Source organism: Cupressus sempervirens, chromosome 3, assembly GCF_028749045.1.
Source record: "Cupressus sempervirens isolate cs-2001-9-10 chromosome 3, ASM2874904v1, whole genome shotgun sequence".
Lineage (NCBI taxonomy): Eukaryota > Viridiplantae > Streptophyta > Pinopsida > Cupressales > Cupressaceae > Cupressus > Cupressus sempervirens.
The window spans coordinates 1,053,947,105-1,053,960,015 of NC_143120.1; the positions used below are offsets into that span (position 1 = coordinate 1,053,947,105).

The following is a 12,911-nucleotide window of genomic DNA, read 5'->3' on the forward strand; positions in this document are numbered from 1 at the left end:
CTAGTACATAGGAAGTATTAATGAAGTGAAGGGAAGTCGACTGATTAGAAAGAGCTGAAGAATAGGTGACATGAGTTCCTACAACTTCAGTGAGCTTTTTGGCATACACCAGGGGTATGGTCTGTATCTATCAGTACTCTTATCTCAGCTTATTTACATATATCTGACATTATGTTAAATTGAACTGTATTCTTGTAGACTGTAGTCTAAGAGCTATTAATTCTAAATTTGGTTATAGTCTCTTATTGAAATCTGATGTTATCTATTCTAATACCGAAATTGCGGAATCATCACTATTAATGCTATCGTAAATATTTCTTGATACTAGATTAAGGTTTAGTAAAAGATTTTGTTATTGCTTTGCATTTGTCCGAGACTTTGGTTACACTGTAAGTGTTTGACAAAATTCCACCAGCCTGGTATTCGATTATTGTTTCATTTCCAGTAGAGATTCTTACAGTACCTTGCACTATGCTAAGAGAAATTTTTCTTTGGTTGCTTCTGGTGAATGAAGCCTATAATTCAAGACCCAAATCATTATAGGGACCATCAGTTTTCTATTAGGGCATTTAGATTTTATGCAGAAAATTAGGACGACATTACAGACAGTGTCTTGAAATATAGAGAAATCATCATTTTTATTATGACTAAGAAAGGAACTATGTGTTGCGTTACCATCTGGAGGACTGGTCTATGTTTTCGGTGGCGTTCACAAGGAACTATCGACACCCTATGGACAGGCATGTGTTTACAATGTAGAGGAAAATATGTGGGAGATTCTTCTTCGTATGTATTCTTGCTGATGTTTATTTTATCACGGGGCAGGAGTAATAAAACTTATGTAGCAACTTATGTGTCACTAGAATGCACCTTCTCTTAAAGAAGTATGAGAATGTAGTGTTGTTGATTCTATTCCACACAAATTGTATGTTCATTCCTGAAGAAAATTGGAAGAAATATTTCGACTCTACAAAATGGAATGAGTGGGAATTTTACATTGAGAGGGGAATAATAATAACCAATGTTCCCTTCCTACTTAACCAGCTTTGGAGGGGAGATACACCATTACAGTTCCAATTTGAACTATCCTTTGATTCAATACATATGGACCTTGACACGTAGGGTATGCTTTCGTGATAGAGGGAGAAGATAAGGGATATATGAGGATCATGTCAAGATGAGCTCCCTCGTAACCATGAAACTGTAGTAGTCAGAGGACTATGATTCATATGATGAAGTTCTATGTTGAAGAATGAAGAAAATAACTTGCTGCCATGGGGCTTAGTTGGTGGAAATTAACTAGATCAGCTCTTCGAAAAGGTAGTATTAACATTAAGAGGGAATCTGAAAATTCAACACAGGAAACTTTAGATGAGGAGTCTGAAAGAATGATCTTATGACAAGTAGTCATCTTTGTTTACCGTACTGGTAAAGAAATCAACACATACAGACAATGAAAACGAATAGCAGAATTATATTCGCATATGCCAGAACATACATTAGGCTTCATAATATTCGCAATAGCAGATGAATGATTTACAATGATCCCAGACGGGATATAAATACTACCGCCGAACCTTCCCGAAGGAGTCCGTCGGCCACAAATATTCTATCCACTACAAACTATTTATTGACGATGTCGGCTACAGAATACAGAAACACCGCCGAACATCACCTCGTCGGCTACAAAATATAGAAACTCCGCCGGACATCATTCCGTCGGCTACAGAAACACCGTTGGAACCATCCAGTCGGCTGACACCATCCCCCCCAAAAAGAAAAGTCGTCTCCGGACGACAATTACAACATATCTGAGACAAAGTAACAAACAAAATATATCATCAGAGTGACTACAACAAGAAAAATCTGCTTCTGTCACATCACTTCCATATTCAATCCGTTACATTTGTAGCCTCTGCTAACACAATACTGTCTCCTCAAGCTGACCTCGACCGCCACCTGTGCTGCTTTCTCTGTTTTCAATTCCATGGTACCCTGAGCCAAGTGTCGCTGCACTGCCTCCAACTGGATGATTAGCTCCTCCCGAGCTCTCTACGCATCCACCAAGACAACCTCCCAGCCAACACCTACTCCAAGTGCCTCTGGTACACAGCTCCCTGACCAAATTAGCACTTCGCAACCCACACAAAAATGCATGGAACACACCATTTCTGTCATTATCTGCCGATTCTACACTCTTTTTGGCAACCGCGGATGCGTCCCCTTCCCTTTGGCATCATCTATCACTCATTCTGAACAACTTGAATCTGTCGACGTTTTTTTTTTTTTTTAGCTTGCTAAAAAAAACGCTCACACCCATCTTCTACACGAACTCAATGAGAAACAGAACTCCAACAAATTTCCGGTGAAACGTCTCCTCCAACAATGAAAACCAATACACAGACAAGCCTTTCAAAGAACACCAAGCGGTGGAGATCTGAGTCCGCCGTCACCTCATATCCATCATGCCAAGTGGACCATTGCACAACGGATGTCACTGCTGCTAAGGATTATCACCGAAGGCACAAAGTATGCAAGGAAACCCTGCTGTATGCCCGTAGAAAAGAGTTATAAGCCCGCGGAGGAGAGTTTGCAACGGACGGAGGACAAACCTGCGGAGAGAAAAAAAAGGGGTCTCCGCGGAAAGAAGTCCGCGGGACAGGTAAAGAAATCAACACATACAGACAATGAACACGAACAGCAAAATTATATTCGCATATGCCAAAACATACATTAGGCTTCATAATATTCGCAATAGCAGATGAATGATTTACAATGATCCCAAATGGGATATAAATACTACTGCCGAACCTTCCCGAAGGAGTCCGTCGGCCACAAATATTCTATCCGCTACAAACTATTTACTGACGATGTCGGCTATAGAATACAGAAACACCGCCGAACATCACCACATCGGCTACAGAATACAGAAACACTGCTGGACATCATTCCGTCGGCTACAGAAACACTGCCGGAACCATCCAGTCGACTGACAATCTTATGACAAGTAGTCCATTGTAGCATTGAATCCTACACTTTTAGTTGTATGGGAATCATAATAAATGATAAGAAGTCCCTTGGAATAGGATATCATGTAAGCTTCCATGACATAAGAAACATTCAAGAGAAAAGACTGATGGATGAAAGTCATACAGATTGAAGGATGAAGTCATAGCTTGCCTCCATGAGGCTGAGTTGGTTGCACATATTTTAAAGTAGTTATAATTCTTCTAGAGGAAGAATCAATATGCAAAGGGAGTTTGAATATCCATCACATGCAATGTTGGACGAGGAAGTTAGAAGCCTGATATCTAACATTCAGAGGGAGTTTGACAATCCTGAAGAGTGACCTTGATGAGGAGGTCAAAAGGCTCATGTTTACTTCATGAGCTATTCTTCGTGAAGGGAAAATTCAATGTACAATCTCTCTTAATACATTGTTCAGTAGGTTGAGGTAAAATCTCTTATCCCATCCTTTGGGAATAGCTATGGTGGATCCACCCTTTGATATGGTTCATGGTGTGACACCATGACAACACCACATGATAGAATTCATGGTGACTTTATTTGTCATATGTGATGTCTCTATGACTTTAATGGGCCTACCAACCTGTGCACATTATGGAAAGGTGATGATCCTCCTAATAATGTACACTTGTATTAAGTATTGTGAGGTGATGACTTTACAACACTCACTATCATGATGAATATCATGCTGACTTGATATTCACAGAAATGTCTTGATAGTTGTCTAATGTTTACTATCATAACAAATATCATGCCAACTTGATATTCATGGAAATGTTTTGATAGTTAATAGATATCATGTCGGCTTGATATCTAATCATGGTGGATATTATGCTGACTTAATATCCAAGGATATGCCATGATGAGTTATGGTATACATCATGTGATGTGATGTCTATGCACATACCATAACCAGGATATTTGGATATCATGCTGACTTAATAGCTATTATGCTGACTTAATATCCAAGGATATGCCATGATGAGTTATGGTATACATCATGTGACGTGATGTCTGTGAACATACCATAACTAGGATATTTGGATATCATGCTGACTTGATATCTAATCATGGTGGATATTATGCTGACTTAATATCCAAGGATATGCTATGATGAGTTATGGTATACATCATATGACGTGATGTCTGTGTACATGCCATAACTAGGATATTTGGATATCATGCTGACTTGATATCTAATCATGGTGGATATTATGCTGACTTAATATCCAAGGATATGCCATGATGAGTTATGGTAGACATCACACAACGCGATGTCTGTACACATATTATAACCGGGATATATGAATAAAATGCTGCCTTACTGTTCAATATACTCCTTGATATCACAAGTAATGTGGTATCTAAACTTGTTCATACTTAGTTAATCTTCCTTAGCTAAGAGAGAGTGTTGAGGATAAGGTGGCTATGGTCAGATTACTGGGCTCTATTCACATACAACAGTTCAAACTCTATAGATAATCAACCAACCTTATTATAACTAAGATGAATTAAGGCATTCTTATATTGAGCATTCCATCTTGATTAATATACATATTGATCTCTTGATTATGTTGCTAATTATAAGTTAGTTAGTATTTACTAACTAACCGCATTCTTAAGGGATTGAGTGTGTTAGTAAATACTAACCGATCCAATAAAGTTGCAACCTTTAATTGAATGGACATGACCAGTCTGAATTGGTCTTCAAATGATATTTATACATGCTGCCTAAGAATGGAGTAGGAATATTGTAACCGATAAATGTTCCATGCTTCCATGTTCAGATTAAATACAACACACACACACACACACACACACTCCAGATTGAATATCTTATTAAAGAACTATCTTATATTTAACAGATCTCAAACATGTTTTCCAGGGCTTTGAACATATCATGCACTAAGTCCAACCTTGCAATAATAGGTAGTAGATGGTCTTTAACTTTGTCTACTAATAATTCCATTGCTATGGTGTTGTTCATTTCCCATTGACTCTTTTCATCATTCTCATTGGTTTAGGAGGATTTTCCATGATTGTTTGTAACTCACGCTTTCTTAGTATTAGCATCCTTCATAGTTTCCAGGCTTCAAAATTTGAAGCACTTTCAAGACTGTCTTCAAGTCTGATTCCATTTACCATTTTGATAGATATAAGATTTTAAAATTTAGGTGTATCTATTTGTCAATAAATCTGATCTTGATGGTCTCTCAAACCTGCTCTGGTACCATGTTAAAATTGTGATCAGATTTTTATTTATAAATTCAATCTAGTTCACTGAATGATATGATGGATTTATACAAAGGTTCTATATATATTTATGGCATTTAAAATAAGTTGTATTTAACATATGCTAGTTCTGCTAATTTATCAAAGGGCAGCAGTTTGAATCTTGTCACTGATCAGTTTAAACTTTAAACTCACATAGAAGACTGATGTAAGAATGTGTTCATTGTGGTTTAAGACTGCCATCGACTCTCATTAATAGCAGTGGGGAAGGCGTTGAGGAGACATGCCTGTGAATGACGTGCCTCCTACATGGGAGACACATCCATTCGCGGTTGTGTCTCCCTTAACAAAAAAGAAGCCTGATCATCCTTAATATAATATGCAGCAGTCGATGATTATGTATTATTAAGTTGATAGAAATAAGTTACAATTTATTGTATTATATCATATATATATGTGTGTGTGTATGTATGTATAATTATTTGTATCAACTTTACCAAAAACATATGTATATATATATAACGAAGAAATATTCTTTGTAATGTCTTATGTATATTTATATATATTTATCCGACTGAAGCTACAATAACATTTTGTTAAGAAAGTAACCTGAATATTCTACAGGTCTATGGGTACAGAATCGTACCTCACTCCTCTTGCTAATATTCTCTATAGAATGACATTGCATATTATTTATAGTCTCTATAGAGGTGCCGGCAATCAGGTTGGAATTTGTTAATTTGACTTGTAATTAATTATTAGTTAAGCCTTATTACTATTCCAAAGTCGCCGACTTAGAGGCTCTTAATAATGGATGCATTTCAAAGGGTCATGTCTCTTAAGAACATACCCTTCAATAAGGATATTTAGACAGGTAATATAAGTAGTTTTAGGACACACAGAAAACATAGAGTCTGGACTAAAAGCATATATATCCTATCGGGTTCCTGGTATCAGAGCCTAGTTATCAGATCTAGGACTCTGCAGATTGTCACATATCAGACCTGTTCATATCCAGTAGTTATTATTCATCTGCAATGGCATATACAATCAGGCGTGAGGATAGATTTGATGAAAAAGAACATTTTGAAGCATGGAAATTCAGAATCTTGATGATTCTCGAAGAGAATAATGTTAGACAGTTTGTTGATGGAGCATCCAAACAGCCATTTGTTGAACCTCACAAATCCACATGGTCCAATGGAAATAGGAAAGCCATTCAAATCATCTTGGATGGAGTTAAGAATGACATCGTACCTATGCTTACAAAACACCTAACTGCCTACGATATGATGAATGCATTACGAAATGCATTTGAAGTAAATAATGCAACGAGGGTCCTTGCACTAAAATGACATCTAAATCTGCAGATATTTACACATTTAACACGTTGGAACTCAATAGGAATGATCTATCTAAAAAATGGCTTGTGCTTTCTTTTTCTGAAGCAACTAATTTTAACTAACAAATTGTTTTTGGATTCATTGACTGTAGGGCATATCTTCTTCTAGAGAAAGGACCAGGAAAAGAATGTTTTCACTTAATATTAATGCAGCATTCTGGGGTAGTGGTCAAGGGAAACGTTTGGTAGAGGCACCGGGACGTGATTTTGTACTTAGCACTGAACACCTTATGGAACCGGTCATAGAGGTTATACGGATCTTTCTCTCCACCTGGTTTTTTTTGTTAAGTTTTATGTAGTTATATCTTGTCAAATGCTTTTCTGCTGCTCATAGTTGTTTGTAGTTGATAAATGTCTTTTATTCAATTTGTTTTTTCATTCAATGTAAATACAGGGAAAACCTATTGTCCAGGAAACATATCGAAAAATTTCTATATCAGTTGTGTCATCGATTTTGCGGCTTTCGTCAGAGGACTGGGATGCATGTTCTATGGGTGCAACTGGCCAGAATAAAATTAATCCTTTCCTTACCCATGCCTTTCTGTCATGCTTGGAGGAGACTGGATGTGCTGTTGAGGTTTGTTGATAGTTTCTATGTTTCTCTAGTTCAGTGGAGAGTAGCATTTAGTGAAAAAGACTTACCTTTTATTGAGAACACTATGCATTCTCAGCCTGATGATAGGTCTTGAATGATACCTAATATGTCCATAATGTTCTTCTCAATATCCCTTGATCCCAAAGAACACTTTTTTCTAATACCAAGGCCTGTTGAATTGTAAGATCTTTAGCAATGATTATGATTATCTAGATTAACGGATTCATCTTTTCCTAGATTTTGATGCTTTGTAAAAAATATTACGTGTTCTTTATGTTTCACAAAATTTATTCATTCCTAGGATATGCGAGTGGAGTCCTTGCTACCATGATGATAGAAATAGCTAGTTTAGAATGGCAGTCTCTGATATAATTCAATTAAACTAATTCAAGGTCCTTCCTCACATGTACCTTAGTTCTTTAAAATTGCAAAAGCTAAGCAATTCTCTGTGTACCAATTTATGTTTCCTATGGGTTAGAGCTATGAACTGTTTCATCCTATATGTTATGTCTAAAAGGTTCTAATAGTTGCATCATTTTAAGGTGATTGCCTGTTTTGATGTTTTTCTAACTTGTCACATGTCTGTAATGGATTGTATTATTTACCTCTACTTGTGCATGCTTGAGTTTGAAACTTTTGATACCATAGTGGAACAAGATGTGATTCATAACTAATCCCTCATTTGTTATGTTTCCACTTTCTAGCATTACCATGCCCTGACATGTGACTGGTCTGGGCTGCCACTTTAGTTTCAAAGTGACTTATGACCTCATTGTGGAAGGGTGTTTTGCTTGTGAAGGATATGTCATTGTTTATTTATTTTGGTCAAACATCACATATGCATGCAAAGTTGCTTGGTTGTTTTGTAGCATGACATTTTTGGCTTAAACGTCAAATTAATTTTTCCTTGGGTAACCCATGTGACTAGCCAAAAAGGTGCCCCTTTTGGTGCTCTAGTGGTGAGTTGCACAACCTACCATTGCATTGCTGATTTTTGTGCTCTAAAACAATTTTTTGTAAACCTTCTATGTTCAAGCATAGATTTCCTTTTTATCATGATTCATTTGAAAATGTTTGCTGTTGGCTATAAAATGACATTGATTAAACACATCACAATGATGAAAGTGGGGTATGCGGAATTCCATATCTTAACTATATGAGAAATATTCTAAGTTTACGGATGCACACCCCCTATCCTTTCATTCTAGTGTGGAAGCATTTCGGTGTGAATGCATGGGTGGATGTATCCGGACGCATTGTGGATGCATCTGAATGCACATCCAGCACATCCATCCATATACACAGGCTATGGATGAGCACCCAAACAACATCCGAGCACATCTGAACAACATTTGAGTGCATCTGACCATTTGACTCTCTTTTTGACTTAAAAAAACACATTTTAAAGTGCAACAATCTGAGATGAGGGCCAGGGTGCTTGTAATGTCCCCATCCTAAAGTTTGATAATAAATAATTTTATGTAATCACAAAAGAAATAAATAATATAATAGTTGATCAATAGATTAAATGACAAACAAAGATTATCATTATTATAAATATAATATAATAATCTTAGTATGATTATCTATAATTGAAATAATAATGGTAATGTATAAATAGATAAGTAATAAGTAAAGATATTATTAATAGCAAATACATGATGAATATTCATTTATAATAAATAATAATTGTAAATGAAAAATAAAGTACCAAGTCTCTAAATTACGATAATGACCCACCCCTTCTATAATCACCACCTATGCATTCTGATCTCAATCTAATCATAAATGAAGTGTATTTGATTATTGCCACCAATAGACACTAATATCAACGCTGAATATATTGGGATGAACCACCAATAGACATTAATACCAATGCTGAATATATTGGGATGAACCACGAATAGACATTAATAGCAATGCTGAATATATTGGGATGAATACAAGCATGTTGCATTGTGAACCACAATGGTCAGACAATGATTAAGGGATGATTTGGCCACATTAATATAAGTGATGAACTGACCATGATCTATGGAAATAATGATGCTTGGAATTTTTTAACGTAGTTCATATCCCTAATATTGTTCAAGATACTAAGGTGTGCATGACTATAAGATTCAGTAATTAAAAAGATGATATGATGTACTTAAAAAGAAACGCTAATAAATCATTCGAACACAAGTGAACGAGGCTATCAAATATGAATTGAGTAACAATGAATAGTGATATTGAAGTTCAATACAAACTGATAGTTAAATAAATCAAAAACATAAACTGCCACTAGGCAGATTAGATTTGTATTATCCAGCACATTGCTTAAATGATTAATTAAATAAAGTAATGCCAGCAATTAACGGTTGTTATGAAAGATGGTTTCAAAAAGGCATAAGATGTGCCTGTTGCAAGAGTGACTAATGGTCTCAATGCAAGATATATAGAGCACATTCACCATCTCTCAAAAGGGGGAGAAATAAGGAAATTAAAAGGATGGTATTGTATGTCGATTACAAAATAGAGAAATAGGTTAAAAAGAATTAAGATGCCTTCTAGCATACATTGATGGGAAGATGGTTAAATCATTAAAGACTGCCTGCTAAATAACATCTACCAAAAGGGGTATATCCTGTCACCACCATAATACCCCATAACCCGATCAATGGCTTACATTTATATATATGTTATGAATTGGGGCGTCAACCATGTAAGCCCTAAGTTTTAAGGATTATAATTAAATGAATATTGATCGACATTTAATATTATAAATACAATCATTTAGGTATATCCAAAAATTATTAGGAATTATAATGATCTTAGAATATATACTGTAAATCTAAATTGTTAATTTAATAAATCAATTGATATATAGACTAACATAAATAATTAATTTGATAAATGATGGAATAAATATATGTCCATATTTAATCATATATTTGCATGTCTTATAATAAAATAACTGTTATTTTGAGGAAAGAGTTAGTTTAATTAATTAATGTAAATACTATCATCATTAATACTGATTATTCTCAATATTATAATTATTGGGTATCTAAAGAGAGGAGTCTAGATGTAATCAAGGAGAGGATCAAGTAAATTCCAACCAATGGATGTATCTATAAGAGGGTGGGTCAGCATTCCGTAAATCTTCGTCAAATAGACTTGGACCTATAAACTTTGAGGGAACACCTATTGAGAATTGGTGTCTATGCAACTTGATTAAACCTGAAGTCTCCTTAAATCTAAAGGTAATTGTCATATCCCCATTTAAAGATTGAATTTTGATAATAATTAGATAATACAATGTTATTAAATAAATAATGATAATAAAATTATATTAAAACTAATACTAAAATATAAAACCAGGAAATAGTAATTATTTAATCTATATTATTAATGAAATAATATTTAGTATGATATTTTAAATAATTAAAAAATAATAAAATTTCAATGAGTAAATATCATAGTTCCAAAAATCGCCATGAAATTGCCGAAATCGCCGAAATCGCGATAAGATTCATGGCTCCCGATTTTTTTGGAATCGGAAATCGCTGGTGGCCATTTTTTCGCGTGAATCGCGTGAATCGCCAAAATCGGCGATTCATGGCAAAAATCGCCAAAATCGCCATCGTGAATCTCCAGAAATCGGCCGCGGCAGCAAGGATAGAAAGTTCAATTTTTAAAAAAAAAACACATGTTTTATTTGCTTTCTAAGTTGACTTTCCTCTTTGTTATAACCCTAAAGAGCCTTCTATTTGCTTAGTATGAGTAGAAGAGAGGAAGAGTGAGAGAGAAGAAGAGAAAAGAGAATCCATAGGTTTCCAACCGGCAAGAAGGAAGAGCACCAAAGAGATCAGAAGTCCATTTGGGGAGGCCATAAATTGCATTGGGAGCATTAAGGAGTCAATATCAACACTCCTCAACTCATTTGCAAGAGGTAAGTGTTGGTTTTTTTTTTGCATGTTAGTGTAGTATGCATTTTTTGTTAAATTTTTTTAGTGTTCATTTGCAAATCTTGAATGTTTTTTATTTTTAGTTTTACTAAATTGCAAACTAGGGTTTGTTGTTTTGTAGTTTTTGTTTATTAGTTGCAAACTTTGATTTTTTACATGAATTTTTTTATTGCAGCAGCCCTTTGCTTTCATTTTCCAATTTCCACAATGGGTAAAAAAGATGAATGCTGGAAATATAATGAAGAGTTTCCTGGGAGAACCAAATATCAAACAAAATGTATATTTTGCAAAGAAAAAATAAATTCGGGAGGTATCTATAGATTGAAATACCACATTGCTGGCATACCTGGCCATGATGTCACAGTTTGCACTCAACAAACCGCTGAAGCAAAACGCTCTTGTTTAGTGGCATTAGAAAAACTTGAACAAGACAAGTTGACTAAGAAAATGCAACTTGAAGGGTTAAGAGGTATTGGCTCCCGTGCTCCCACATCCGCAACCGCATCTACATCTGCAAGTGCATCTGCATCAGCTTCCGCATCCGTAGGTTGTGTTGGGGAGGGTTCTTCTAGGCCTCCTTTTCATCCTAGTGCTAGTGCTCATGTGAGTGTTAGTGGTAGTCGGTCTCATACTGAGACAGAGTCCAACACCAACCTATTGCGGCCTAGAGTGCGGAAAAGCAGAATGGATAGTTACTTTGTGCTCCGCACTACTCCTGGCTCCCAACCCACGCTTGAGGGCATGGGTTTGAACAAGGAGATTCATGATGCTGCCAGAAAAGAGATTTGCAAATTCTGGTACTTTTGCAACATTCCATTTATTGCAGCCAGGTAATTGATTCTTTTTTCTTTGTTATCTTCAAAGTTAAAGTTAAAAGTAAAAGTAAAACTTTAATTATATCTACTTGTTTTATGATTTTAGTTTTTGACATCTAAATTTCTAATCAATATCATTATCTATTTGTGACAGGACTCCTTATTGGCAGAACATGATAGATGCAGTTGCCATTTGTGGTCCGGGGTTTAAAGCCCCAATTGAGGCCGAGTTGAGTGGATACCTCCTGGAGGAAATGGTTGAGGATATGAGGCATGAGCTTGAGGACAACCGAAAGGAGTGGATCGAAAAGGGTTGCACCATCATGACTGATGGTTGGACAGATAGGAAGGGAAGAACACTCCTCAATTTTCTTGTATCTTGTGGAGGTGATTGATCATTCTACTTTCCTACATACATAATTTTGAATCGTGATTGACTATTTCAAATTTTGATTTGTTGATTGCTAATAGTAATTATAATTCGTTGTTTTGTTACTTGTAGGATATACCATGTTCCTCAAATCCATTGATGCTTCTGTTCATGTAAAAAACGCCACATACTTATGTGAGGTTATTGAGGAAGTTATAGCAGAGGTGGGGGAACAACATGTGGTGCAAGTGGTGACGGATAATGCAGCAAGTTATGTTGCTGCAGGTAAACTTTTAACTTTTTAAGTTTTGAAAATAAATTTATTTGAATTTTGAACTTTTTCTAATTCTAACTTAGAATTTCTAAGTTTCCTAAGTTCTAAGTTCTAACATGTTTGAAATTTGAATTTCTAATTATCTTAAAATTGTTGTAGGCAAACTTTTGATGGAGAGGCACCCCACCATATTTTGGTCCCCTTGTGCAGCACACTGCCTTGACCTCATGTTGGAGGAAATTGGCA

At 35.6% G+C, this 12,911-nt stretch overlaps 2 protein-coding genes across 4 annotated transcripts in view; both read left to right on the forward strand.

Annotated features, from left to right (window-relative positions):
* LOC149570358 (acyl-CoA) overlaps window positions 1-12,911 on the forward strand; it is a 428,133-nt gene that overhangs the window by 35,872 nt on the left and 379,350 nt on the right. The window contains exons 2-3 of one of the 2 annotated variants that reach the window (XM_089823003.1): window positions 6,754-6,909; window positions 7,056-7,238. In XM_089823003.1, coding sequence (XP_089679129.1) covers window positions 6,754-6,909; window positions 7,056-7,238 — 339 coding nt within the window. The remainder of the gene's footprint in view (window positions 1-6,753; window positions 6,910-7,055; window positions 7,239-12,911) is intronic. The other variant, XM_089823004.1, reaches the window with a different exon arrangement.
* LOC149570359 (uncharacterized) lies at window positions 10,843-12,431 on the forward strand. 2 transcript variants are annotated; one of them, XM_089823008.1, is made up of 3 exons: window positions 10,843-11,190; window positions 11,382-12,036; window positions 12,176-12,431. In XM_089823008.1, the coding sequence occupies exons 2-3, from the start codon at window positions 11,414-11,416 to the stop codon at window positions 12,414-12,416; spliced, it is 864 nt and encodes a 287-aa protein (XP_089679134.1). In that variant the 5' UTR covers window positions 10,843-11,190; window positions 11,382-11,413; the 3' UTR covers window positions 12,417-12,431. The 2 variants fall into 2 exon arrangements, with proteins under 2 accessions (XP_089679134.1, XP_089679133.1); XM_089823007.1 differs by having other exon boundaries at window positions 10,851-12,036.

Bases quoted from the DNA above. Each gene is read 5' to 3' on its own strand.
- LOC149570359 (XM_089823007.1), top strand. From the start codon at position 11,363: ATGAATTTTTTTATTGCAGCAGCCCTTTGCTTTCATTTTCCAATTTCC. The intron at 12,037-12,175 runs GTAATTGATTCT...TATTTGTGACAG, and splicing joins ATTCCATTTATTGCAGCCAG to GACTCCTTATTGGCAGAACA.